General features: G+C 42.8%; 1 protein-coding gene across 6 annotated transcripts in view; it reads left to right on the top strand.

Moving 5' to 3' along the window:
* Positions 1–19,937: 19,937 nt before the first annotated feature.
* The window catches only part of TCF7 (transcription factor 7), a 161,334-nt gene continuing 153,737 nt past the window's right edge, over positions 19,938–27,534 (top strand). For all 6 annotated transcript variants that reach the window (XM_042452494.1, XM_042452492.1, XM_042452493.1 and 3 more), the window contains exons 1-3: positions 19,938–20,544; positions 21,330–21,396; positions 22,697–22,803. In XM_042452494.1, the coding sequence (XP_042308428.1) occupies positions 20,281–20,544; positions 21,330–21,396; positions 22,697–22,803 (438 nt within the window). In that variant the 5' untranslated portion in view covers positions 19,938–20,280. The remainder of the gene's footprint in view (positions 20,545–21,329; positions 21,397–22,696; positions 22,804–27,534) is intronic.

The following is a 27,534-nucleotide window of genomic DNA, read 5'->3' as shown; positions in this document are numbered from 1 at the left end:
CCATCCTCACGTATCTGTTGTGTTCCACTGTAACAAACTGTAAGCCGCCCTGATAGCTTTGGCTGAAGGGCGAGGTATAAATAAATAAGTATTATTATTATTATTATTATTATTATTATTATTATTATTATTATTATTTATGAAGAGAAAAATAATGAGCTTTACTGCTTGATTAGTTTTCATTACTGATAGGCTTCATAATAGTAATAGTAATAATAATTTATATTCTGCGTTTTCACAAAGGAATCAAAGTGGATTCCAACAGTATAAATAAAACATCAAACAATTAAAAATTACAATTTATAAGATTGAAACCCCAACTATATTTACTGAATATTACAGTTGATCTCAAAGAGAAAATACGTCGAGATGAACTAGATGTTATATTGTATTTAGTAACAGCAGCGCATCTAGTATACGCTAAATATTGGAAAGGGGGGAATAATCATCTATTGGAAGAATGGCTAATTAAGGTAATCGAATTGAAAGAAATGGATAAAATAAGTATGATGATTAATGAGAAAACAGATCAAAACTTTTTAAAAAATGGGAAAAATGAATAAACCCTGGGTATAAGGGGGGGGGGGAATCCCTTACTCACCCCATTACTTAAAGTAAAGTAATAATGTGATCCAACAGAAAAAGACTCTATCACACGGAAAGAATTTACTAACGGATGATGACAGAAAGAATTGTCAAATATCCATTAAAAGGTATTATGCCCTTACAACAGAAGTACTTAGCTTATAAATTTACATATATATATAAGTACAAATGTATATATTTTTCTTTTCCTTCTCATGTATTAATTTGTACAGCTTTATATATCTGTATGTCATGCAAAGTTAAAATAAAATAAAAAATTTAAAAAAATTACAGTTTAAAAAACCTCAAACCCCAACCCTCTCCCCAATCATAAAAATAGTGATCAACCCATAAAAAGAGATTAAACATCAAAAAATTTAAAACTATCCAATAGAAATACTTTAAAATTTAGGGTAGATTAGTGGAAGAAATGAATCTTCCTCTAAAGGAGGGAATGGGGATGATGGTATCAAACAATTTTGGTATTGGTAGCAATAAAGGTGTCAAAAAAAGGGGGAGGCAAATCTAATGGATCTAACCTAGTCTGGGAAGAGATCCGTCTTCATAGCCTTTTTAAGGGCTTCCAAGATGGTAATATGGTGGATCTCATCTGGCAGGTCATTCCAGAGTCTTGAAGCAGCTGATGAGAAGGTCCTCTGGGTCACTGCTGAAAGTCTGGTCTTCTTAGGTTGTAGCAGATTCTTCCCAGAGGACCGAAGTGTGCGGGAAGGATTATATGGAAGTAGGCACTCCCGCAAGTAGTCAGGACCCAAGCCATGTAGGCCTTTAAATGTTAGAACCAATACCTTGTACCTTGCCCGGAAACTGATAGGCAGCCAGTGGAGAGATTTTAGAACCAGTGTAATATGGGCAGTACTGGATGTGCCCATGACCAGCCTGGCTGCCATATTTTGTACCAATTGAAGTTTCCGAACTTGACACGAAGGTACCCCATGTAGAGCGCATTGCAGAAGTTGAGTCGAGAGGTTACCAGCGCATGTACTACTGTTTCAAGGTCTCTGTGCTCCAAGAAGGGGCACAGCTGGTGTATCAACCAAAGCTGATAGCAAGTGCTCCTGACCGTCGCATCCACCGTCGAGTCTAGAAGCACCCCCAAGCTGCGGGCAGAGTGCTTCAGAGGAAGTGTGACCCCATCCAGAACTGGCTGGCATAACTCCATTCCTGGATTAGGGGTCCCTGTTACAAGTACCTCCATCTTACCTGGATTCAATTTGAGTTTGTTTTCCCTCATCCAGTCCATTACTGCATTAAGACAGGCATTCAGAGGAGAGACACCATCCTTAGTCACTGCATCAGTCATGAAAAGCGAGTACACTGCAATGGCAGGGGTGTAGTGAATCCGCTCTGGATTTTATTCCAGATTTGAAAGGATGTCCCCAAGGTGCTGTCTTCCAATGGTTTCAGCATCCTTTATAGTTCCCAAATTAAAAGTCATAATGGGTTCACCAGTCTATTGACATGGAAGCTTTCAGTTGATTGTAATCTGATTGTACATAATTTGGGGGATTTACAATTGCCTCACTTGAACCAGGAGCCAAGGAAAGGCAGTATGAAATGTCATGGCAACAAAGAGAAAAGATGAAACCAAAAACAGAATATATGAATGTGCAACAAGACCAAGGTGGCCAGTAGGCAAAGCCAATCAGGCTCTGAAAGTGGCAGGAGTGGGTGGGCACAGTAACACAGGCAGCCAAACCTCTTTCTGCTGGGAAGGAAATTACCTGTACATGTGCTCAAAAAGCTACCTCATTATACTGAGCCATTACCTGGGCACTGAAAACAAGCACTGAAAATTATCTCATCTTTTCCAGAACTGAACCCCATGGCAAAATTAAGAACTGCCCATTTATTACAGCTAACTAATTGACAAACAATTAATTGATCTAATGTAGGAATTTAGACATTGTAGGGATCACAGCACTGTCAATAAGATATTTGGCCATGTGGCCAAATATTATGCATGTTCCACTGATCTCCGTGAGGATTTACCGTATGTTATAAATATGTATGGTTGTGGCTGGTTAGCACAGACAAAGCAAATGAAATGAACCACAGAGTGTTGGAATAAATCTCTCATATTTTTCTGAACTATAAATGAAGATCTGTCTTTAACAAACCAGATACAAAGAAAATATTGCGATGGCAAGAATACTGGCAGAGGAGGATGGAGAAAGAGACACTTTAGGGGAGATATATTAACCTCTGCTTTTTTTATCTCACACATTGTTTATGCTTTCTAAAATCGCCATGGCCTGGATCACATGGCTTGGACCAGTGAACTGTCTGTCTGACTGACTGAGCTCCCATTCTCTTCTTCTGCTCTCTTAAGATACTTTCAGTTGTTGTTGTTAACTACCTTCAAGTCGACTTTACTCATGACAACCCTCTGGATAAGACCTCTACAAGACCCCCTGTCCTCAGCCTCTCTGCTCAGGTCCTGCAGGCCCAGGCCTGTGTCCTCCCTGAGTAAATATCGGGCATGAGGTCTTCCTCTCTTTCTAATGTCTTTCATCTTTAATAGCATTGTTGCCTTTTCTAATTATTCATTTTTACTAATGTTGTGGCAAAATACGACAGCCTCAATTTAGTCATCTTGGATTCCAGGGTTAATTCAGGCTTGACCTGTTCCAGAACAAATTTGTTTCTCTTCTTCATCATCCACAGTATCTTCAGCACTCTTCTCCAGCACCACATCTCAAATGAACTGATTTTCTTTCTATTGATTTTTTTCACCATGCAACCCGCACATCCGTATATTGTGATGGGGAGTACAATGGCTTGGACTATCCTCACTTAAGTGTTCAGAGTTAGGTCTTTACATTTTATGATCTTGCCCATTTCTTTCATAGCTGCTCTTCCCACTCCTCGTCTTCATTTGGTTTTTTTGCTGCAGTCTCCGTTCTGATCAATATTTGAACTTAGATGTGGGAACTCTTTAACTATTTCAATTGTCTCGTTGTCTGTGGTGAATTCTTTTAGATCTTTCATTGTCATTTTTTTAAAGCTCAACATTAATCCAACGTTGGCACTTTCCTCCTTGACCTTCTTGACCTTAATTGTTCCAGGTCTTTATTAGTTTCTGCTAGTAGACTTGTGTCATTTGCATAACTTAGGCGGGTTCTAGACCACCGCTTTGAGGCGGTCTGCCGCCGCCGCCGCTTGCTCCGCGCGGGAGCCACAGCAGCCATACCGTGCGGCTCCCGCGCGGAGCAAAAAAGAAGCTCCAATATGGAGCTTCTTTCCGCGGTGCACTGATGACGTCGCGAAGCGCCAAGGGCGCATTCATGACGTCATTAGCGCCGTGCGATGTTCGGACGCTCAGCGTCCGATACGTCAATATGGCGCCGGCCATGTAGAAGGGCCGGCGCCATATTGCACGGACACAGTCCGTATTAGACTCAGGGGCGTTTAGAAGAGACGCCCCTTTTTTAAAATGGGACGTCCTGTGGACGTCCCAACTGCCAGTGTGTAACCGGCCTTAGGTTGTTAATGTTCCTTCATCCTATCTTCACTCCTCCTGCCTCTGAGTCTAAGCCTGCTCTATGTACAATATTTTCTGCTTACAGATAGGGTGATAGTATGCAACCTGACCCCTTTGCTGATTGTGAACCATTCTGTTTCTCTGTATTCTGTTGTTGATGGCAGCTTCTTGTCCTGAGTACAGGTTATGCATCAGAACAATCAGATGTTGTGGCACTCCCATTCCTCTAAGAGCAAACCATAGCTCTTCATAATCTATGCAGTCAAAGGCTTCGGTCTAGTCAATAAAACACATGCAATTTTTTTTCTGGAATTCCCTGGTGTGTTCCAATATTCAAAGTATGTTTGCAATGTGACCCCTAGTGCTTGTTCCTTTCCTGAATCTAGCTTGCACCTTTGGGATTTCATTCTCCATATATGGTAGGAGTCTTAGCTGCAGAATTTTGACCATGACCTTGCTTGCCTGGGAAATTAGTATGATGATTCTGTAATTACTGCAGTCTTTTGTGTCTCTTTTTTATGAATGGGAATATATATTGATTGCTTCCAGTCTATGAGCCACTGCTCTGTTTTTCATATTTGTTGGCAGATTTAGTTAGATGTTGGCAAATTTTAGATAGAACTGAGCTTGATTCTGTCACTATGGATTGTAGCAGTTCTACTGGGTTGCCATCTGTTCCTGGTATTTCTTTTTTCCTATTGCTTTCAGTACAGCTTCCAGACCATTTTGATGGGATTATATTACAGAAGGGATTCAGATGATGACACCTTCCATTTATAATTTTCCTGTCCCTTCCCACTATACCATCTCACTTTTCCATTACCATAGTAAGTCCATCAAAGAAGGAACACTGGAGTAGCTGCACATGTTTTTTGACTGGTACTTCTAAGAGCAGTCTGTCTAGAAGCACCCCCAGTCTCTTAAGGAGAGGCTCCTGTGGTTTGTCTGCATTAGCTATATACTGTACTCCAAATTCCCCTCCAGGATGGTCATGTGGTTTTTACACCACTCAGCCCCAACCCTGAATCAGGTCCAGGCTGTTTACACAATGCCTGGATCCAGTTCAAGATTGTCACTTACCTTTTATTCCAGGTTTTCCAGAAAATCCAGACAAATGCAGAGATTATAGGTGGTGATGGGCAGCTGTTGAACCCTCAGCATCCCTACCAAGTTGCTGTGCAGATGCAAGTCACTCTGAGGTCAGAACATGGTTGGGCAGTGGCACCTTATTCTGGCCTCAGACCAACTCATACCCACAGTGGTGGAACTGGCTGGCATGCTTGCAGGGATCACAAAGCCCCATCATCTTCAGCAGGTAAGGAGGGGAAATTGGGGGGAATACAGGGGGTAGAAAACTACAGGAGAGATCCAGAGTATTCTGGCAATTGCAGACAAGCCCTACATGCAGCCTGTCCTTCCTCTTCTCTGCTGCATACCCCTAGCAGTTTAGGCACTGGTTATCAAGGCTGCCCAACAGCAGCACCCAAGTCTTCTTTACCTACAAGGCTGCCATTTTCTTGATGCCAGGATTATTACTACCTCTCCAAATCCTGGAAATATTACTTTTTCTAAGTACCTGTTGCCAGGGGCCATGTAAGCTAGGAAATTCGGGAACATGTATGATTATTTTCATGTATGTATTATTTTATTTTATTGTAGGATGATTACTTTCTCAAGAATGGACACCAAGCGGCTTACAAATTAAAATGATTATAATATAATTAAAAGCACACAAAAACTCAACATTAAAATGAAATTAAACTATTGACCATGTTAAAGCAAAGTATAAGAAATGCTTTTTAAAAAAATAAATAATAAAATCCATTCAGTACCCTCTTACAGTTCTTTCCTTAAAACCTTCAGTTCTAAAAGCCTGTACAGTACAAAGGCCCCATACAGACAGGCCAAAATAAAGCTGCTTCAGGTCACTTTGGAGATATGCAGTTTAAAGGATGCATGTGTCCTGAGAGTCCAGAAGCCATGCCAAAGCCACAACCCAGTCCTAAGAACTTGTGAAAATGTGATGAACTAAATAATAAACACTAGCACAGATAACTGATGGTGATAATGAGGATTATCCTGTGTTTGTCACGGGAAGTGAACCTTCAGCATACTGTCCAACAAGATGAAGAATCTAGTTCAGTAAGCATCCCAGTGTCATGTAACACCACACTCTGTAATACCTTTGCTCTCAGTACATTTCCTTTACAGGTTGTAATTTAGTAAATCCATCTGCTACCTTTCAGAAAAGTTGCATTTCAAGGGTCTGCTATACCACAGAAGGTCAAAAGAGCGGTGCAGGCCCTTTCATTTTAAAGTGACTTGAAAGACAAGAAGAAGAAACAGACATGATTAACTAGGGGAAAACATATTAGGACATTCCAGTAAATGAAGTGGAATAGCTTTTACGTCCGATTAATCTGACTGTGCTCCAAGGGAAAATATTTATATACAAATATACAAAGTGGGAAGAGGGGATGCTAAGCTTCTCAAAGATGAAAGCTTTTTAGCACATAATTTATGTTTTGTTTTTTATCATGTTTAGAAATACTTCCATAAATGAATGGCTGATCAGACTTCTTTTCTCCGACCGTGCCTTACCTTCTCTTCCCTCACCATGTTTTTAACAAAACTATGAGTGATCAGCCATTAACATTTTTTTACAATTGATTGTCTATCCCCTTTTAATTTCCATTAGAAATGAAATGTTTCCTGATACATATTTGATTTCTAGAGTACATACTAAAGCTGTAACCTATAGTGGCTTTTTATTCCCAGTTATATCTGTGCATAAAGCTGGATGCCAGGGCACAGCTTTAAATTTGTGTTGTCAGTTTGATGGGTGTGTGTGTGTGAGAGAGAGAGAGAGAACAGAAAGAGGTTTTCATCTTTAACAAATCATCTTTCATTGGTAACAAATGCCCATGGTGGGCCATTTTCACAGCTCCTGTTCAAGAAGCAAGAGATCTGTTGGTCTCCAAAGATTGGATTAACTAATTAAAAGAACATCAATAACAACTTCCTTTCACCCATGCCTTAAACACGTTGACTGAAATCACCCCAAGCCAGAATTGTTAACAAAACCCATAAGAAATGAGTTGATGTGTAATGAAGACACAAGTCACGGAGTGCTTCTCACCTTGTGCCAGCGTGCTACAGGCTGTATCAATTGCAAATTCCATTCCCAAATTCTACAAAGTCAAGAGTGGGGCTTGATCCAGGGAAGAAGGCCAATGGAATTTGACTACATGATGAAGAGGGAGATGCAGGGGGTTTAGCACTTGCACTATTTTATCTATCTGATGACTGGCCCATGCAGCTCCTCAGTCCTTGTTGGCCTCATGTACAAAGCACAAAACACCTACTGTATACCTCCTTCCTTGGAATCTGCAGTTGATGCTCACCACCACCACCTATGGGTTACTTATCTGAAGGTGAGAAGCTTTATATGACTCCCATTTTCACAATCCACCTGAGTTCCTCTCTTATATATTGCTTAGACATATAAAGATACTATCTACCATTCTCTTTCCAGGCACAATTCAAAGTCCTGGTTATGACCTGAAAAGCCCTATACAGTATAGCTCAAGTCCAGGCTATTTGAAGGAACATATCCTCCCATACAAGCCTACCCAGTCTTTGAGATATTTGGGAGAGGCCCTACTCTTAGCTCCTCCACCTTTACAGGCACATCAGGTGGGAAGGCAAGAGCTGGCCTACATATTGGCTGGTCCTAGATTCTGAAACTCTTTTCCTAGGGAAGGCAAACTGGATCCCTTTCTGTTGTCCTTTCATCAACAGGCAAACACTTTTTTATTCTGGTATTTGGGAACTGACTTTATAAGTGTGCTGTCCTGTTTTTATTTCTTACCTTTTATTAATGGCAATGTTTTAAATTGTTCTTAATTCAATAGATTAATTTTGTAAAACAAGGCTGCACATGTCTTGTAGTTATATTATTCAAGGTTGTTTTAAATTGTCAGTTTTAAACTACGAAACTGTTCAATATATTTTTTAAAAAATCTTTTTGCAACTCTTTATTGTTTTAAGTTGATTTTCTTATAAGCCACCCTGAAATCTTTGGATAAAGGGCAGGATGTAAATATTAAAATAAATAAATAAAATGGTTTATTCTATTTTTAGCCATAACTTTTTGTTGGTACATGTTTTTATTTGTATCGATTTTAATTTTTGTACCTGTTTTAGGAGGAAGATGAGATATAAACAAATAGAATTACTAGCAATGGCGGGAGGAAAGATGATGATGATGATGATGATGATGATGGAAAAGCTGTGGTGTTTATTCCTGTTGTGGCTCACCCATATATGGAGCTATGATTCCCTCACCTTAGGAATAGTAGCTACCTCTGTTATTATATCACTCCAAATATAATAACTAAATTCTAAAGGCCAGCACAACCAGTCTCTTCACATCATTGCTGATAAACCAGGAACAACCTTACCCCCTATGTGCCAGAGGTGGTGTGTCCCACTTAACTTCTCTGGATGATTGGTAAAGAATACCACTAGTTGCTGCTACTAATATTAGATTGTGTGCTTGTGTGAGTTCATATACACACCTGCATAAAAGACTTAGAAGTCAGCATCAAGAACAACTGCTTGGCTAAGCAGAGCAAGTCCTTACAAACATACACAATTTTAATACAGATACACAAGAGGTTACTTAAAATTGTGTGGTGGGAAGGGAAAGCCCAATGATGACGCATGCACTTTCAGAAAAAAAGGAAAGCTGGCAACCAGCCCTGGGCCTCCACAACTGCCAACAAAAGATGTCTGTACATACACAACACTTTTTTGGAACAACATACTATTGAAACAATTAAGTTTCAAAGCTTCCTTTCTTTCTTCCTGCCTCAGAGCAATTGCTTTCATGACCACTGTCTCAACATTGTATGTGGATTTTACAGCTTCCTTCATTCAGTTTCTTTTAAAATCCATTTGGCCTTTTCATAAATGACTGCAGAGTGCCGGCACACTCTAGTTAAGTGTATCTACTCTGGGCACATCAAATAAACAAAAACTCCTAAGGCATTTTTCTTCACAGACTCTTCTGGAAATGCTGATTCACACTTTCCCCAGGTTTGAGGTCTTTTCCTTGCTATATAGGTACACAGAGAATCAGGATTCAAATTACTTTCTATTTCTGTCAAGCAGTTCTTTTCCCCATTCTGTTCTGATCTTTTCAAAGTGATACAATCAAATCACTAACCTATAAACCTATCAGTATTGGTTCAGATCATATATCTGCTAAGAACCTATCAGCTTGCCTTTAGCAAGTCACTCCTCTCACATCTGTCATCCACATATTTAGTGCCTTACAAAGATATTGTACAAGGATCTGCCATATACTATGGATCTATCTTACAAAGATGTTGTATAAGAACAAGTGCTGGACTGGGATATGGCCTCCATACATTTTTGCACTGACTCTCTAGCCAATATAGTCAATAGTGAAGAATGCTGGGAGTTGTAGTCCAGCAACATCCTCAGAGCTGTATGATTCCCATCGCTGGTATAGGAAAATCACTAAATGCCAAGTAGTAATACTGCCAGCACAGATACTGGACATTTTATCTTTGGAGGGCTAAAATACCCAGCATCTCCCAGCCAGCATGGTTGGTAGCCATGTTGACCAGAGGATTCTGAGAACTGCAGTAAATTTTCCACACTCTTTATCAAATGATAGGCAAATAAAGCTGGCAGTAGACAACTAGTAAGGTCATCTCTTCCCCACCTTTGAGATGAGTCCAGACTCAAGATGTACAGTATCTGTACTTTAGAAGTAATGCAGTTTGACACCACCTTAAGTGATCAGTGCTCAGTATGCAAAGGGATCTTGTAGCACCTTTGAGACCAACTGAAAAAAATGAAGCTGCTGGCATGAGCTTTCATACCTGAGGAAGCTCATGTTACTTCTATGAAAGCTCATGCTACCAGCTTTGTTCTCAAAGGTGCTACAAGATCCCTTTGCATACTGATTTTCCAGACTAACACAGGGATGTCATTGAATTCTACCACTTTAAGTGTGTAGCTCCAGCCTGGAATTTGTAGTTTTACACAATCTTTAGACTTCTCTGCCAAAGAGTGCTGGTGACTCACAAAACTACAAATCCCATGATTGTGTAAGATGGGGCCATGACAGTTAAAATGATGTCAAACTATATTATTTCTACAGTGTAGATGCACCCTTAGTCATGTTTACTGTTTACAACATGTGAAACTTCAGTTAGTCGGGACTATCTTACCTCCCAATGATTGCAAGTAGGTATGCTGTAAGCAAGAAACCAGTCCTCTGCTGCCACCCATGCATTTCCCTTTCCATCCTGACCTGCATTACTTTCTCTTCTGCTCAGGCTCAGCCATGCTAGTGTACGATCCTTCCAAAAACGTTCTATCTTTTGGCCCCTTTCTGCATGCACTTCAGTTGGAAATGGAGACAACAGTTGGAAGGCAACCTGCCAGAAGAGCATCCAGGACAAACACACACATCTCCCTGACTAAATGGTGTGTATTACTTATTAGTTTGCTGGAAACTGAATATTTTAAAGTTTGCACTTCAAAGGCACTCTAGGGGAACTGAAGAAAAAGAGCCACAATGCCCAACCCACTTGGGAGTCATTTGCTTGCTCTCTTCCACAGCATAAAACTACTTGCTCAGCATAAAAGCAGTGAGCATGTTTGTGACAAAGACACAATTTGGCCTCTTTTGCAAGTCAACTCTGCAGGAAGGGCCAGTCTGCAAAAGACCTCAGAAAGTGCAGACACAGATATGCTAATACTTCTATTGATAAGGAGTCCAGGTTTTAATTTGGAAACATGTTCTATAAAAATTCCAAGGAAGTGAAATATGTCTCAACCAGTAAAAGATGTTTGCTTGACATGCAGCAGGGATATAATTAACTAGGAGTTGGTTTAGCTTTTTAACTGAAGCACAACTTAGGATTTTTCTTGCTTTTTGTTTAGACAGCAAGTTGGAGATCGTGCTAATGAGATCCAATGGAGGAAATATAAATAAGCAAAGTTTCCAAGCATATGCAAGCTTCTCAGCTTTCCTGATTATTATTTTCATCTTTTTCTTTAAAAAATACATCTCGATATCTGCTGCTGCTGTTCATCTTGGCTGTATTGCAGGTCTCTTCTTTGCCTTTACAAGTGCTAAATCCTCCTGAAAGCTCTGTTTAGAAGGAGGTACAACCTCTACATCCCTTAGTAAGATTATATCAAAATCTTGCATGCTCCACCAGATCCAATATAACTTAAACAAACTTTGGTAAGCCTGATGAATATGATACTCTGGTAAAATGACCTCTTTACATGAAATTGGTCTACAATATCCTATAGCTATGGATTCCCCTTCCCCCCAGTGCTTACAACCTTTGGGCACTCAATAATTTTTACAATACCTTGTCTCAACCTCTGCTTTTGGCTTTTTAATGTTGTTGTATGAAACTGAAGCGATCATGTGCCTGAGAGTCACCAAGCCCATTCCTAAAGGCTAGCCTGCAATGTCATATCCTTTGTTACCATATCTATTAATCTGCATTCAATGGTTCCAATTCTTAGTTGTTAACAGTGCAATTCTATGCATAACTATGGAAAAGTATTTTTGAGGTTAATGAGGCTCATCTCTGGGTAGCTGTCCATAGCAGGGGTGAAAATATTGTGGTTCTCCAGATGTTGCTGGGCTGCAACATCCCAGAGGTCCTAGTCAGCATAATCAATTGTGAAGAATATTGGGAACTGCAATACACCAGCATCTGGAGAGCCACATGATTCTCACTGAGGATTTAGAATGGTAGTCAACTCATTAAAATGTCTCAAACTAGACACATAAATCAGGTCCAACTGACATTGCTTTAGCTATCTTTTTCAGAAGAACATAATTATCCTTATAGAAGGAGCCCTGCTGGATCAGAACAAAGGTCCACTTGTTCCGGCATTCTGCTTCCGACAGCGGTTAATCAGGTACAAAAGCAAAAACATTCTGCTCTTCTTGTTGACCAGCAACTGCTAGGCAGCAGCATACTTGCTTCTGAATCTGGAGATCCCATATAACAGTCACAGCTATCTGAAACTGTAAAGATAATTTTTGAGGGACTACAAGTTTCAGAACCTTCAGCCAATTGGGATTCTGAAGGTAATAATCCAACAAAATAAAGTTTCCAGGATCTAAAGACTACAAGCCATTGATCCCCTCGCATTCCACAAATTTGCCTCATCCCCTTTTGGAGATATCTTAACTAGTGGCCCTCACTATATTTTGGACAGACCCTCTTTTCTTCATAAAACAAACCTCAAAGCCACGTGCCAAAGAGCTCACCTTTAAAATACATAAAACACTAAGCCAGTCCGAACTGCAGTTTTAAAAATCAGATTGCAATAAAATCAATTCAGATCTGTAAAATCAATTTCATACCATGCAAAAGTGAATGTAATGGGGTTTACAGGAAAGCAAGATTGCAGTTTAACAATACAGGGAACTTGGAAAGTTACATTTAAGATGAATGAATATAGTGGCATGCTGAAGTCATCCATAACTAAGCAGCAGATAGGATGAGGCTTTTGGAAAATAATTTAAATCACCTATGTAAGTCAGTGAAACAACATAATGAACAAATTTAGTGCCAGACTAGTTCTTAGGGACTTTTTCCATGCAAATAATACAAATCAGCCCATGACGTTCCATGCAGATATGATCTGACAAATGTGCCAAGCTCCCTGTTTTACTTTGATGTTGTTCCAATAAGATATCCAAGGGTTGTTTTTCTTCTTCTTTTCTCTCTTAAAGTGTAACCATTTTTATTTTGGACTCTGTGTGAAACATTAATCATATCACAAATCTGACTTCTGTGTCTACAAGAACAATTCTAGTAAGTTGTTTAGACACACTCCCACCTCTCATAATACTCTTCCAAATTTGGCTGGAAAGGCAGCTTCAGACATGGAGTAATCCGCAAATCCGTTGCTCCAGAATAGTCCTGTTGAAATCAACAAGTCTTTATAAAGTACCATTACATCAATCGAATGTTATCGCAGTCATGGATAGATTAGTTTATGGGATTCACAGACTCTGATTGCTCAGACCTACATCCCACATTACAGTTTTATTCAATCTCTGGGACATTTCTAGTTCAGAAATGCAACAGTTCTTCTGCACCACAGCCTCTAGCATGATGGTTCCTGATCTTTGCTGGATCACAGAGCCCTTTGAGAATCTGATTAAAGCTACTTTACCCCTATTTTTAAAAAAATTATGTAGCACTTATTTTATTGCACTTTCACATAGGGCAATCTGGAATAAAAGAAACTGACAATGAACACCAAAAAGGCTAAAAATTTATCTTAAAATTCACCAGGTCAGGAAAAAAAATGCAAAGAAAGGGAATTAAAGGGAGGATCATGGACTCCCCCCCCCAAAAAAAACCCCACATCCTTAGACCTCCCCAAATATCCACAGACTTCAGATCAAGAACCCCAGGTTTAGTATTCCACTGTTCAGCTTTCCCACTGTAATTTTCTTTTGAAATATAGGAGTGGCTTAGATGGGGTGCACTCCCATGTTATTAATTCATTAACAGAAGTAGCCCTCAAGGATAGCACTGCATTTATGCAAACAAGCACATAGCGTTCAAACTCATAAAGCAGACAATTTCTTTTACTGTTCTTGCTTCTTAATTCCCAGTCTTGCCACATGCTCTCTTTCCTAATACAAAAGGCGAGCTGTACAAACAGAACAATAAAATGTACAAATTGTACCTATAAAATTGACTGGCAACCTATATGTGTCCACCCAGGAGTAAGGCTGTACCTTGGGATCCTATGCACACTCTCCTATGGACGAACAACACACCCCCATTCAGTGAGGCTTACTTCCAACAAGTAAACATGTTTAGCTTACAATGTCCAGTCTCTCCTGGCATGTAGACATTGTAAGCACCCAGTGCTGCATCTCCACCCGCTCACTCATGCTCTGCTACTTTCCTCCTCCTTGGACCTACACTGTCTTCAGCCTCCCTTTCTCTTCTTCATACCACCTTTTTAGTGCCCAGCAATGGCTTCTTTTGTTCCCCACAACTGGGACAAATATCCCAGCTGCCCAACGGATGGCCCCATTCTGCTTCCACTTTCACAAAACTTTCAGGGTGCATCTACACTGTAAAAACAATGCAGTCTGACACCACTTTAACTGCCATGGCTCCACTATACAGAACCCTGGGATTGGCAGTTTTGTGAGACGCCAGCCCTCTTTGGCAGACAAAGCTGAAGACCTTGTAAAACTACAGATCTCAGGATGCCATAGGTTGGAGCTACAGTGGTGTCAAACTGCATTATTTCTACAGACATCCCAGGTGTTTCAGACACCTTCCATGATCTATCAGCAAATCCAGACTGTGGCCTTCCACTTCCCTTGCCCTTGAGTATATATTATTTTTCTTTCATTGTCTGCAGCCAACCAGTTTGAAAATGAGATGTTTGCCTTTTTATTATTATTTTTGCTTGCCAATAAGTCTGTTTTCCTGTACCTTGGGTTAGGATAAACATTTTGTTGTTCAAGATTGATGCCTCAAAGTCCTCATGGCTATGGTGGCTGCTTCATTTGGAGTGTGATAGTTACAACCCCCATGTACTCGAGCTTGTATACAAGTCTATCGTCATCTCCAATCCCAATAAAATGTAGGTATGTGTATCTATATATAAGAAGATAGGTTCAGGGGTAGCTGTGTTGGCCATTTAACAAAAAACAAACAAAAATCAGTGATACCTTTATCGGCCAACCGAAATGCACAACATGCTTGCTATACAAGCTTGCAACAAGTATACTGTGCATTTCGGTTGGCTAATAACGGTATGATTCATGGATTTTTGTTTGTATTTAAGAAACTATACGTAAGATTCGAAGCTTGGAAAAGTATAACTAAGGTCCAAAACCAAAACACACTGTAGAAATAATCCAGTCTGAGACTGCAACTCCCCAACAGTGTGGCTCTGATGGCTAGGGGGATTCTGGGAGTTGTAGTCCCAAACAACATTCTGGTGTGTCTGTGTACATTCATGCATACACAAGGATTATTCAGGCTCCTTGTCCCTTTGTCTCTGTTTCCATATAGGTTGTCTTTTACTTGGGGTCTTCTGCCTATTAGATGTGTGTCCCCTAGTCATTGAGGAGAAACTATTTGCTCTGCTGGAAGATGATGGGATATTTGTATTCTGAGCCTCGCCACAGTGGGTTTCTTTAAATAGAAGCTATACTTTACTCCTAAATTGCTTAAGGCAAAGGAAGCAGAGATGATGTTTATGAATGTTTCAATGCAAATGGAGCTGAGAGTGAATGCGATGCTGGCGAACATCAAAGGCGCAGCCAAAGACTCTGCATTAATGAGCCTCTTTGTTTCCTGGATCACAGATTACAACAGGTTTCCAACTCATTGCCAAGGTTTTATCTCCAGTTGGGAGGGCTAGCAAACGCAGACGTCTCTCTCTCTCTCTCTCTTTGTGTGTGTGTGTTGTTTTTCACACGCCAAGCAAGAGAATCCTCTGCAAAACGAGAGGGAGAGAAAGGAAGATTACTTTTACTCTTTTTCAAGTAGCAAATGTTGATGATTCTTTCCCTTCCTTTTCCCCTTTTCACCTAAATATTGGCCACCAAAAAGAAAGGCCCAAGGGTTAGATCCAGAGGGGACGTTTCTCTCATGGCTTCAGGGCTGGTTTGGGGAGAACATTCCGATGACATCCCGACAAAAGTAACTTGACTTTTCTCTGCCCCGCGGAGATCAAAGGGCGGCGGCAGCCCAGTTGTTTCGAAGAAGCACAAATCGCAACACACAAGCACACACACAAGCACACAAACCCTTATTTCACCTCCTTTAAAAAAAACCCCACAAAGTAGTGTGTCTAGAAATATCATTGGTGGAAAGGCTTGCTTAAAAATAAAACAGGAGAGAGCAGGCACATAGTGGGTTGTTTCTGGGCTGCCACACACACACACACACACACACACACACAGCAAAAAGGGGGGGGGGAGGAATGCATCCTTCCAAGAGAAGGATGGAGGTAATTGAAGTGCTGGAAGTGGCAATTAGGCTGAGTGTGAAGAAGCCCCATCGAAAGAGAGGCTTTGCTCATGAAAGGGCGCTGTGAGTGTGTATCTCTGTAGTACATCTCTGGAGCTCCAGGGTGTAGTTGTGTCTTCAAACCCAGCCCTGCTCCTAGTACACGCGAACGTCTGAAGGTGATCTAGAAGAGTGGTCCCCAAACTCTGTGTTCAGAGATGTTGGACTTCAGCTCCCAGAAGCCTCAGCCATGTTGGCCCATAGTCTGGCATTCTGGGAGGTGAAGTCCAACATCTCTTTGGGGAATCAGCGGTCGAGAAGAAGCAGGGCCTGGGGCTCTCCAGAATTTACTTTATTTCAGCCAGGCACAAAACCAGACAAAAGAAAGGGGTGTGTGTATGAGAGAGAGAGAGAGAGAACACCCCCCCCCCCCCATAACGATCTGGCAACCTCAATATGACCAGGCGTCCTCCTTTTCCAGGACCTGTCCTCCATTTCAGCCTCCTGTCCAAGAGGGATTCCAAAGTGTCCTCCATTTGGAGCATGAATGTACGTCTCTATAAGTGTTTTAAAGCTTTACTTGGGTCATGTCCTCCATTTCGCAGCGCCTTGTCCTCCTTTGCAGTGCAGACGTCTGGTCATCCTGGGAAACGTAGGCCACCAAGGTTAATCCTCCTCGGGACTTAACCACGATCAAGGCATAAGGCAGAGCAGCACAATGCTGACCTGTGGTCGTTTGCCTCATGCGCGCTGACTGGGGAGAAAAGGGCCACTCCACACCTGCAGAGCGCTTCCAAGTTGGGCTGGCAAAGGTGTTTCCATAAGTGCACAACACACTGCAAAAATAATCCAGTTTCAGATCACTTTAACTGCCCAGGCTTAGTGCTAGGGGATCCTGGGGATTGTCATTTATTGTGGCATTAGAGCTCTCTAACGGAGAAGGCGAAATGACTCCCAAAACGATATGCATCTGATCATGTATCTGAGGAAGTAGACTGAAGTCTTGGGAAGCTCATGCTGCCAACGTCTCTCTTTCAGTTAGTCCCAAAGGTGCTGCAAGATCCCTCTACAACATCATCATCATCACCAATCATCATATCCAAATGCATCGGAGGAACTAGACTAGGAAAGCTCATGCTGCCAACTTCTTTCTTCCGGTTAGTCTCAAAGGGGCTTCAAGTCAAGATCTCTCTACTCACAACCTACAGTTCCCAGGATTCCCTAGCCCTCAGCCAGGGCAGTCAAAGCGATCTCAAACAGGGTTATTTCTGCAGTGTGTTTTGGACCATAGTTAAGGATGCTAGTTCGTTCAGTGATCATGGGTGAGGAAAGCAAATGGTTTCCTTACTCCCCCTTGATACCTGCAAGTAGGCAAAACGAAGAGCCACCTGCCTGCCAAATGCTGAGCCTCTCCGTCTTAAAAACCTGGTCATCTTTCCAGCGCTCCAAGGCTGGATTTCAAAGCTTTTGGGAGACTGGCACAGATGGGGCAAATGCCCCCTTCCCTGACCCTGGAGGGCAACTCAGAACAACTGAGGGGTTTCTCAATGGTTCCCAAACGTTGGTCCTCCAGATGTTTTGGACTTCAGTTCCCGCAGTTCCTAACTGTTGGCCAAGCTGGCTGGGGCTTCTGGGAGCTGAAGTCCAAAACACTGGAGGACCAAAATTTGGGAACTACTGGAAGGGGTTCTGTCTTTACAAACCCTTGTCTATTATTACATCTGTGCTTCAAGATTTCTCTACGTACTGATTCTACAGACTAACACGGCTATATCTTTGAATTCCTTGTCTGTTTGATACTGCTTTGACTCTATTAAAGCGGATATATATATATAAATGAAGCCTCTAATTCTATAGGCTCCCTCCTATAGAAGAATACTGAGATTTGTCATTTGATCTTATGAAATTTGCGGTGTCGACTCGAGAGCAGTTCACAACAACAACTTTGAACAGGCGAGTTGGAGGCACATACACACACAGAGGTTATTCCCTGCTAGAGAGTTCTAGTGCTATCGATCAGAGGGATTTATGTGTAATGTAGCCGGGATTTCTAGTTCTTCCCAAACTACCAAAAGCAAACCCTGCGATAGGGTCGCCAAAGTGGCAAACGATTTGAAGGCACAAACAACAACAACAGCAACAGCAACAAGAACAAGAACAAGAACAGCGGTCTCAGGACCAATAGCGGTGGGCAGGGGGTTATTTTTGGTTCTGGACATTTTACGGCGACCGAAGGGATCCCGAAGTCAGCTCTCCTGCTAGTACTGTAAAGGGGAACTGTAGGTGAGAAGTATTTGCTTGAAAATGTGTTCAAACTCCTATTTCGGTGGGGCTTCCTCCCTCGCAAATGGATCAGGGTCCTCGAAATGGAAAGGTAGAATACTGTTTTAAATTTCCGTTAGCCGCCTTGAGTCCCTACATCGGGAGAAAGACGAGATATAAATAAAATTAATAGCAAGAGTAATAACAACTGTGCAGCTGATAAGACCAGTGTGACTGGCATCCCGAATACGTGGTCATCTTTACGCCAAATTGGTGTTAATGATGGTGATGGTAGTGATAATAGCCATCATCGCCTTGCGTCCGGCGGTGTCTATTATCGGCGTTGCCTGAGAAAAAACAACATTTTGTTCTCCTGGGCTGCATCCACACTGGAGAGATAACTAGGTTTGGCACCAGTTTAACTCTTTATCTGACTCTTTGCTATGGAATTCTGGGAGTTGGAGTTTGTTGTGAGGCCCAGAGCGGAGCCTTCACCCGATCCCTAGTTCGCCCGGCATTGAATTCCCATCGCCATCCTCTCACTACACCCGTCTGCGCTTCAAAAGGAATCCCGATGGAGTGCGGTGGGGCTTCCTTGGCAGGACTGTTACTCCTTTAAGGAGCCCGAGGGGGTTTCAGGGCTGGAGCAGGACTAGTCTGGAGGCCGGGGTTCCAATCCCTGCTCGGCCATAGAAACCCACTGGGTGATGCTGGGCCGAGTCGCGCTCTCTCAGCCTCAGAGGAAAGCAAAGCCCGGAAAGCACTACTGGGAGATATATATATATATATATATATATATATGCTTATATAATATATACAATTATAATTATGTGTCTATATTCTAGTAGTGCTTTCAGGGGTTGCCATATATAATGTATATATGTATGCATGTGTATGTGTGTGTAGGCTTTCCCAGTATGTGTGTGTGTATATGTGTGTGTTTGAGTGTACAGTACATGTGTGGCGGTGTGGAGGGTGTAATCTGTATGCATATAATGGTGCGTGTGTGTGTGTCTCTGTGTGTATATATATGTATGTATGTATATATATATGTCCCAGTATGTATATTGTCCCAGTGGGTGTGTATAGACACAGTGGGGCAGCCCCCCCTTTTTTTCCTCGTTGAGAAGCCCCTAGGGCTCTCCCTTGGGCCTTAATTTGTGGGGGACGCTTCCTCTCCCTCTTCTTGCCCATGGAGAGGGCCTTGCTCCTGCTCTCCTCCTCCTCTTCCCTCAGGAGGAGGCGGAGGAGGAGGAGGCGGAGGCGAGGGAGGCGCTGTCTCTTTAAGGATTCGGCAGAGAGAGAGAGAGAGAGAGAGGCCTCCCTTCCCCTCCCCCTCGAGCTCCCTAGTCCCGCCCCTCTGCTGTCAATCAGCCGGCGGCTGCTTTGATCTGGCCGAGCCTTTTGGCGGAGGCTCCCCGGTCCTCTCTCTCCGGGCTCGCGCTCCCTCCTTCCTTCCTTCCTTCCTTCCTTCCTTCCTTCCTTCCTTCCTTCCTTCCTTCCTTCCTTCCTTCCTTCCTCTTCTTCCTCGGCCAAAGCCCCTCCGGCGCTGCTGCTGCTGCTGCTCCTTTCCCTCTCGGGCTGAGGCTGAGGCTGAGGCTGGCAGGCAGCCCCTTCGTCCAAACTTTGCTGGGGCTGGAAGGCGCAGGGAGCAAGGCAAGGCGAGGAGGCAAGGGCAGGGCAGGGGCTGCCAGCTCCCTCGCTCCCTCCGCTCCTGCTCCTGCTCCTGCCAGCAGTTCCTGGGAGAGGCTTCCTGGCCCTCCTGCCTGGGCCCCCTGACCCCTGCCTCCCTCCAAGGGCTCCAGGCAGAAGAGGGAGAGCAGCCTCGGAGGCTTGGGAGCAAAGCCAAGCCCGACGACCATGCCTCAGCTCAATAGCGGCGGAGGCGACGACCTGGGCGCCAACGACGAGATGCTGGCCTTCAAGGACGAGGGCGAGCAGGAGGAGAAGAGCCAGGCCAGCGGCGTCTTCACCGAGGGGGACCTGGCCGACCTCAAGTCCTCCCTGGTCAACGAGTCCGAAGGAGCCGGGGCCGCAGGAGGGGGGCAGGCGGCCCACGAGGCCCCGGGGGACCCCTCGGCCGCCCCCGCCCCCTCGGCCTCCAGCCACGGCGCCCAGGGCCAGGTGAGAGCTCCCCGGGAACTTGGACTGAGGGCGAGCAGGGTCTGGCAGGCGGGCCCCAGGAAGATCGGGAGGGAGGACGGAGGGATCTAGCTCTACGTCGGCCAGGAGGCCCCCAGGCGCCCCGAAGGCATCGCCTCACAGCCCGCCTGCCCGGCCCCCGACGACTCCCAGAAACTGCATTTATCTATATGGGGGTGTGTGTGTGTGTGTGTAGCCATCCTTGTCGACACACACATATGCTGTATGTAGTGAGGTCTTGCAGCACCTTTGACTGACTGAAAGAAAGAAAGAACTGAAAGAACTGAGACTCACTGAGAGAAATGAGCAGCATGGGCTTTCCTAGACTTCACTCTCCTTCCTCAGAGGACTGAGGGCTATAGGAAAGCTCCTGCTGCCAACTTCTTCCTTTCAGCCTCCAAGCTGCAACTCACACGGCTATATCTTTGACATATACGGTGTGTGTGTGTGTGTGTGTGTGTGTGTTGTCGAGGTGAGCCCGCTGCGCTGGTCCTGGCCCCCGCAAAGTCCTTGCGTCGCCTCAGAGCCCACAAACCTCAGATAGATGTAGATGTATTCGTGTCCCGATCTAGGTATAGCTATATATGTGTATGTGTGGGCGAGGCGAGTCCCCCTGCCCTTGCCCAGCCTGCCACAAAAGTCTGGCATCTCCTCAGAGCCTCCCGCTTACGCAGAGAAACAATAGATGCAGATGTAGATACTGTTTATGTTGTTGTTGTTGTTGTTGTTGTTGTTGTTGTTACTTTGCCTTCTTCTTCTATCCGCAGGCGGCGAGGCGCTTGCAGGACCCCCAGAGAGTCTATGCAGAGAAGCTCCCGGATCACATGGAAGAGGGTCAGTTTCCGGAGTCCTTTCATTCATTCATTCATTCATTCTTCCTTTCCCACCATCCCTTTCTTTTTTCAATGCTGGAGTGAGGAGAGTAGGATGGTTCAGGGTCTGTGGTTGGAGGGCTCGCTCCGCTCTTTCTGCCGCACAGACGGGGAGGGCTTGGGATTGGCACCTGGAACCGGGGAAGCAGAATTCAAAGACCAAGGAGGGTTCGCTCGGAAAATTACTATGCATAGGGATCCTATAGCAAAGGGATCTTGTAGCTCACGCTACCAACCTTTTTCAGTTGTCTCAAAAGTGCTACAAGATCCCTTTGCAGGAGAAAGGAAGATCCCTTTGCATACTGATTCTCCAGACGACCCTGACTAACCCCCCCCCCCAGCCAAAATAAAGCTGCTTTGGGTTACTTTGGATGTGTGCTGTTTAAATGATACATGCCTCCTAAGAGGCACAGCTTCAGCACAGCTTCTGACCTCTTAAGATGCATGTGTCATTTAAACAGCATACCTCCAAAGTGACCTGATGCAGCTTTATTTTGGCCTGTCTGTTTGGGCCCTATGTCTTCGAATTCTGCTTTCCTATGCAAAGGGATCTTGAAGCACCGTTGAGATTAATTGAAAGAAAGAAGTTGGTACCATGAGCTTTTCAGGGAGGGGGCTGTCTCTGAAAGGGATCAGTTTTAGGCCTGGAACACCTGGGTGACAGATCCAGGAGGGAGAGCAGAGTTGGGAACCATTGCCTGGAACAGAGCAAAGCCCACCAACTGAGGCATCCTTTGTGGTCTCTTCCAGCTCTGATTCTGTGATTCTATGAATATGCACCATGGCCTGAATTCTTAGTCCCAACTAGAGTAGATCCATTGAATCCATGGAATTTACCCATGTGTTGACTTACCATTCAATCACTTGGTGGGTTTACTCTAGTTGGGACTTACCAGCAGGATGCCAGCCCACAAATATCTTTCCTATGAAAGGAACCCATTGCTCAGATTTCAGGATGGGAGGTTCAGTAATCCAGTTTGGATAACCAAACCATGCCCCCTTTATCCCAATGAATTTAACACACACACACACCCCTCAGTCACCATCAGTCAGGACTTTGGATATGATGATTATTTGGCAGCCACCAGGAAATTAATTTCAGGCAAGGGAGCATGATCTTGTTTGTGGTCAATTTAAATATGCAGCTATGTGAGAAATGATGCTCAAATGGTGTGCCCCTGTTTATATTAAGTGAAGGAGGGAGGAGAAAGGGGGAACTGCTTGTAAGGAAAAGTCCTCATGTCAAACTTGAATTGCAACAGGTTTAAAGCATCAAGACCCAGGGATGTACAAAGGATCTGCCTACTCTGGATACCCTTTCCTCATGCTGTCTGACCCTTATCTGCCAAATGGATCTATGTCACCATTGGTGAGTTGATTTCAAAGACATTCTAATATTCCAACTATTCCATAGTGTGAAACTTAACATCCCGTGACAATAATGGCAGGCCCTGAATACATATGCTTCTCTGTCTTAGAGTCAGATCTTTAAGGTTATGAGATGGATCCAGCACTGGTCCTCCCTGAGTAGAAGGGCTTTGCCATTGGTGAACCAGGACTCAACAAAGCCAGCTTGAGTTTTGCCCATCCTTCCTTCTGTGAGCTGCTCCCTTCATTTCCTTATGCAGTCTCAGCTATCACAACAGAGCAAATTCTGAAGGGCATGGGGATTTGGAGGGCCAAGGGGGAAATGGCAACATCTTATTTATTCAAGTAAAATAGGAGAAGGTAAAAAGGTGATCAAAAAGCGTCACGACAGGAGTAAGTGGCCCAGTTAAGAATGATGGTCTCTTTTTTGAACATGTTTTCTTTAATTTCCTTTGGTAGGTTCAGAACATTTCTTTCTGTTGAGCATTAAGCTAAACAGACTGTGGATGTACTGTCAGAGTTGTTTTTATGGAGAATGGAGAACTATGAGGATTGGTCCCTAAATAAGAATTTTGTCCTCCCAATGGGATTTTCCTTCGGCCCTCTAATTTCTAGCATAGTAGTAACTTGCAACTTGAGTGGAACAGTTAGAGGTACAGTTTCTACATCCAAAGAAAAGGGGAAGGCCAAGTTACCTAGGAAATATGAACAAATATAAAAGTTCTTAGTGTAAATGGTTTTCAATGCCTTACTCTCTTTAATGCTAGAAATTTGGGGACAGAAGGAAAATTGCCAGCTACCAGTTGCTACACCCCTTGGTGCCATTAAAATCAGTGAGACATACTTACTTTTGAATAAAAATGCTTAGGGTTAAGGTATTAAAGATTTGTTTACATGCATGCATATAGATAACAGAGGTCCAAAACACACTGTAGAAATAATCCAGTTTGAGACCGCTTTAACTGTCCTGACTCAATGCTAGGGAATTCTGGGAACTGTAGTTTTGAGAGACATTTAGCCTTGTCTGTCAGAGAGCTTTGGTGCAACAATAAACTACATTTCCGAGGATTCCCTCGCACTGAGCCAGGGTACTTAAAGTGGTCTCAAACTGGATTATTTCTGCAGTGTGTTTTGAACCAGAGTGACAGTTATTCAGGGATTTTACAGGATCAATCTTAAGCATATTTATTCAGAAGTAAATCTCACTGAATCTGATGGGACTTACTGGTGTGTTTTGGAGTGCAGATTTATTAATCACTAGTCATTTCTGAGTTCCTTTAGAACTATAGGATGGAGTTTATCACACGGGAGGAATTTCTCTTAATTTCGAATTAAAAGAAAGTGGGGCCAGAACGCATTCACGTGAATTTGCTAGTTCAGCTAATTTAAGTGAATTTGAATTGCGTTCGAACTGACTTCCCATTGCCCGAAAATAGCTTGCCATTGCCCGACATTGCATGTGATCACCTCTAACGCAATAACGTGAAACCCCATAATTGGGTTCAGACTGACTTTCTATTGCCCAAAATTGTGTGTGGTAGTCTGTCACGCAATAACGTGAAACCCCATGATTGCGTTCGGATTGTCATTGGATTATACTTCCAATTTCCCTTGTCTGATATGGCCCGATGTTTGAGATTATTCCAAAGAAGGCAAGCATTTTGTTGGCAGGGGATTTTTATAGGGATGGGCCTAACTTTAAGAACCCAATGGCACATTAGAAATTGATTTAGTCTTTTTTTTCTTTCTTAAAAGTTAGATTTTTTGCAGCTAGGCACATCATATAGGAAAGCCTCTCTTCCCTGTCCCCCTTTTTGTCCTTTATATGCATTGTAACAAATCAGTTTTATAGGGAACAGCGAGCAAAGCTTCCCTTTGCTTATACAGGCACAACTAGGAATATAGAGTAACTAGATAATCACCAGTACATGTGAACCAGATTGATACTGTTATGAGTCAATGGGAGACTATTAAGTTTCTCTTATATGATTCATAATTGATGTTTAAAACTTGGCTATGGATAGTGATGATTAAAAAATCACGCAGTCCTTATATTTCAAACATATCTTCTTTTCTTTAATGCTCACCTAAAACAGGTATAATGTGAAAAGGAATCCTTTCATATCGAATCTGAGAATTGGAAAAAAAAGTGTGTAGAAAAAAAAGTCAGACTGAAATAAATCCATCATCACTTTAAACAAAGCAGCCATATTTTCCGTCTACAGTGAAACAATGGTGTTGTTTCACAGTAGACTTACAGCGGTCTACAGTGAAACAGTGGTTACAGTTTGGTTTAGTGTTCATCCTCTCAATTATAATGGTGCAAGTGGCAGACTCTGATCTTGTGCCCACTCATCTGAGAGTAACTTCTCTGAACATCAGAAGCATTTGGCTCCATGTGTTTGTGTTTGGTTTGTTTTGAGTATCTAAACTGCAGAAAGATGGCTGCAGAGCTTTGCCTTTTACTTGTGTCTGTATTAAAAGGAGATCAACTGAATAAAGCATCTTCTCCTGTGCTGTGAAACATAGTGCAATCCTTTGAATGTTTACATAAAAGTAAATGGTATGTACATGTAAACAGAGCTTATTTTTGGGTAAACATGTACAGAAGTGCAGTATCAACTGGAGGCTGTAGTTCTGTGTTCATTAATGTATAAGTAAATCCCATTGTGAAAATTTATTTCAAGTAAATATGTATAGGACTGTGCTGTTAAGGACACTTTTGTGCACTTGAAATATCACTTGCTTATGCTCAAAAGATGAAAGTAAGCACTGGATTGTGTTACTGTTTTCCTCTGTACATCTCTCAATCTTCCTTAAGGATCCTGCATCACACCCTCAAAGGGCAGATACCAAAAAGTACTCCTGTTGCCTAACCATGGTGGTACTCTTCTCTCACTACACTTGTATAGAATATGCCATAGCAAGTCAAATGAAACATGATTGCTTTCTATTAGTATTCATTAGGGTTTGGTTGAAAATGCATTGGCACTGCCTAATATTGAAAGTGGCAAGTTTTTCAGACAATGACATTTCAGACAATGACGTGTGCATTAGATTCAGAGATCTGTTCAGCAACTTTCTTATGATATGAAGGAAGGAACAAGTAGTAGAATTTTGAATGGCTGCAAGGAAATGGTATACAAAGCACTGCTGGTAGCAAATGCATCTAAGGCCGATTGCCAGAGAAGGAAAACACAGATAATGGGAATACATTGGATATCCTAGCCTGAGTATAAGGCTAGAGATCTATCTACATTGATCAGATCTTAGATGCTGGTCATGCTGGCTGGGTTATTCTGGGAGTTGTAGCCTCCAAAAGGTATTTTTTCCAAGCTCTGAATGTCTCATTTCCTGACAGGTGTCTTTGAGAAGCCCACAAGCAGGGGCTGAACCCAACATCCCTCCTTCATTCTTTGTCCCCAAGCAAACTGGCATTGAAATGTAGACTGCCTCTAACAGTGGAGGTTTCATGTAGTGCTTATGGCTAATACCTGTTCTGAGATCAAAACAAAGCAGAAATGTGCAACAGTGGCCATCCAGAAGTTGTTAGATTGTAACTTCCTTTAGCCGTAGTCTTCATAATTTATGGTGCTGGGGAGCTGCAGCCCAACAACATCTGAAGGGCCACAACGTGTCTCTATATATTCTGGAGCCACCTTAGCCTCTAGCTATTACCTTTTCTTCTAGCAACAAATTCTGTTCTGACACTCAGAAAAGGGCAATGGATATCAGAGCTTAGAAATGTTTGACAAGGGAGGGTTAGAGCTGCCATAGTACTTCAGCCAGGATGGCCCTGTAAGTTTTTCAGACTTGGTTTCCATTTATGCTGTGCATGATCTCCATTTATGATGAGCATGAATGTTGTTGTTGTCAACTGTCTTTGAGCCAACCTTGACACATGGTGACCCTATGAATGAAATTTCTCCTGGACTCTCATCCTCAACCACTCTACTCAGGTCCTGCAAATTCAGACCCATGGCCTCCCTCCCTGACTCTAACCATCTACATGTTGTCTTCCTCTCTACTACCTTCCATCTTTCCTAATGTTATTGTTTTTTCTAACAATAAGTTGAAGCCCCATTTGTTTCTTTCAACCCCTAAACATTAAAAAAACCCTCAAACTCTTTAGCCTTTCTTTGTGAGGAATGTACTACAGCCCCTTGATCACTGTGGTGATCCTTTTCAACATCTTTCCCAGCTCTGCATAACCATCCTCATATTGGCACTGTGAAGAAATGGAAGTGTAAACCTGAAAACGATCTGAGTTTAAAACAACAAGCATGATGAATGAGAATCACAGCATATTTGCCCAGCAGCCTAAAATGAGAGTAACTAGACAGTTTACTCCTATTCCAGAGGATAACTTTCACCCTCCCAGATTCTTCCTGCCCTCCCCTAATTAAATAAGGTGGGAAACAAAAACACAGTATTTAAAATATTGCCTGCAGATGTGGATCCATATGAAAGAAAAAATATTACACACAGAGAGAGAAAAGTGCTCTGTATATAGGGGATTATAATCTACAGTTGGCCTTCTGTTTTCATGGGGATCCATTCCAGACTCCCCCCCCCATGAAAACAGAGGCTCATGCATATCCAAGTCCCATAGGCTTGAATGGGGTGTGCCCCCATGCATGCATCCCCGGGTGCGATGCGCAGGCATGTATGCCAGGTGTGTGCACCATTGAAAATAGCTGAGGTGACCCCTCCGCGGATATTCAAGGTCATG

Source organism: Sceloporus undulatus, chromosome 2 (genome assembly GCF_019175285.1).
Source record: "Sceloporus undulatus isolate JIND9_A2432 ecotype Alabama chromosome 2, SceUnd_v1.1, whole genome shotgun sequence".
NCBI classification, from domain to species: domain Eukaryota; kingdom Metazoa; phylum Chordata; class Lepidosauria; order Squamata; family Phrynosomatidae; genus Sceloporus; species Sceloporus undulatus.
Note: the sequence above shows the minus strand (reverse complement) of the source record. Positions and strands in the feature narration are given on the sequence as shown.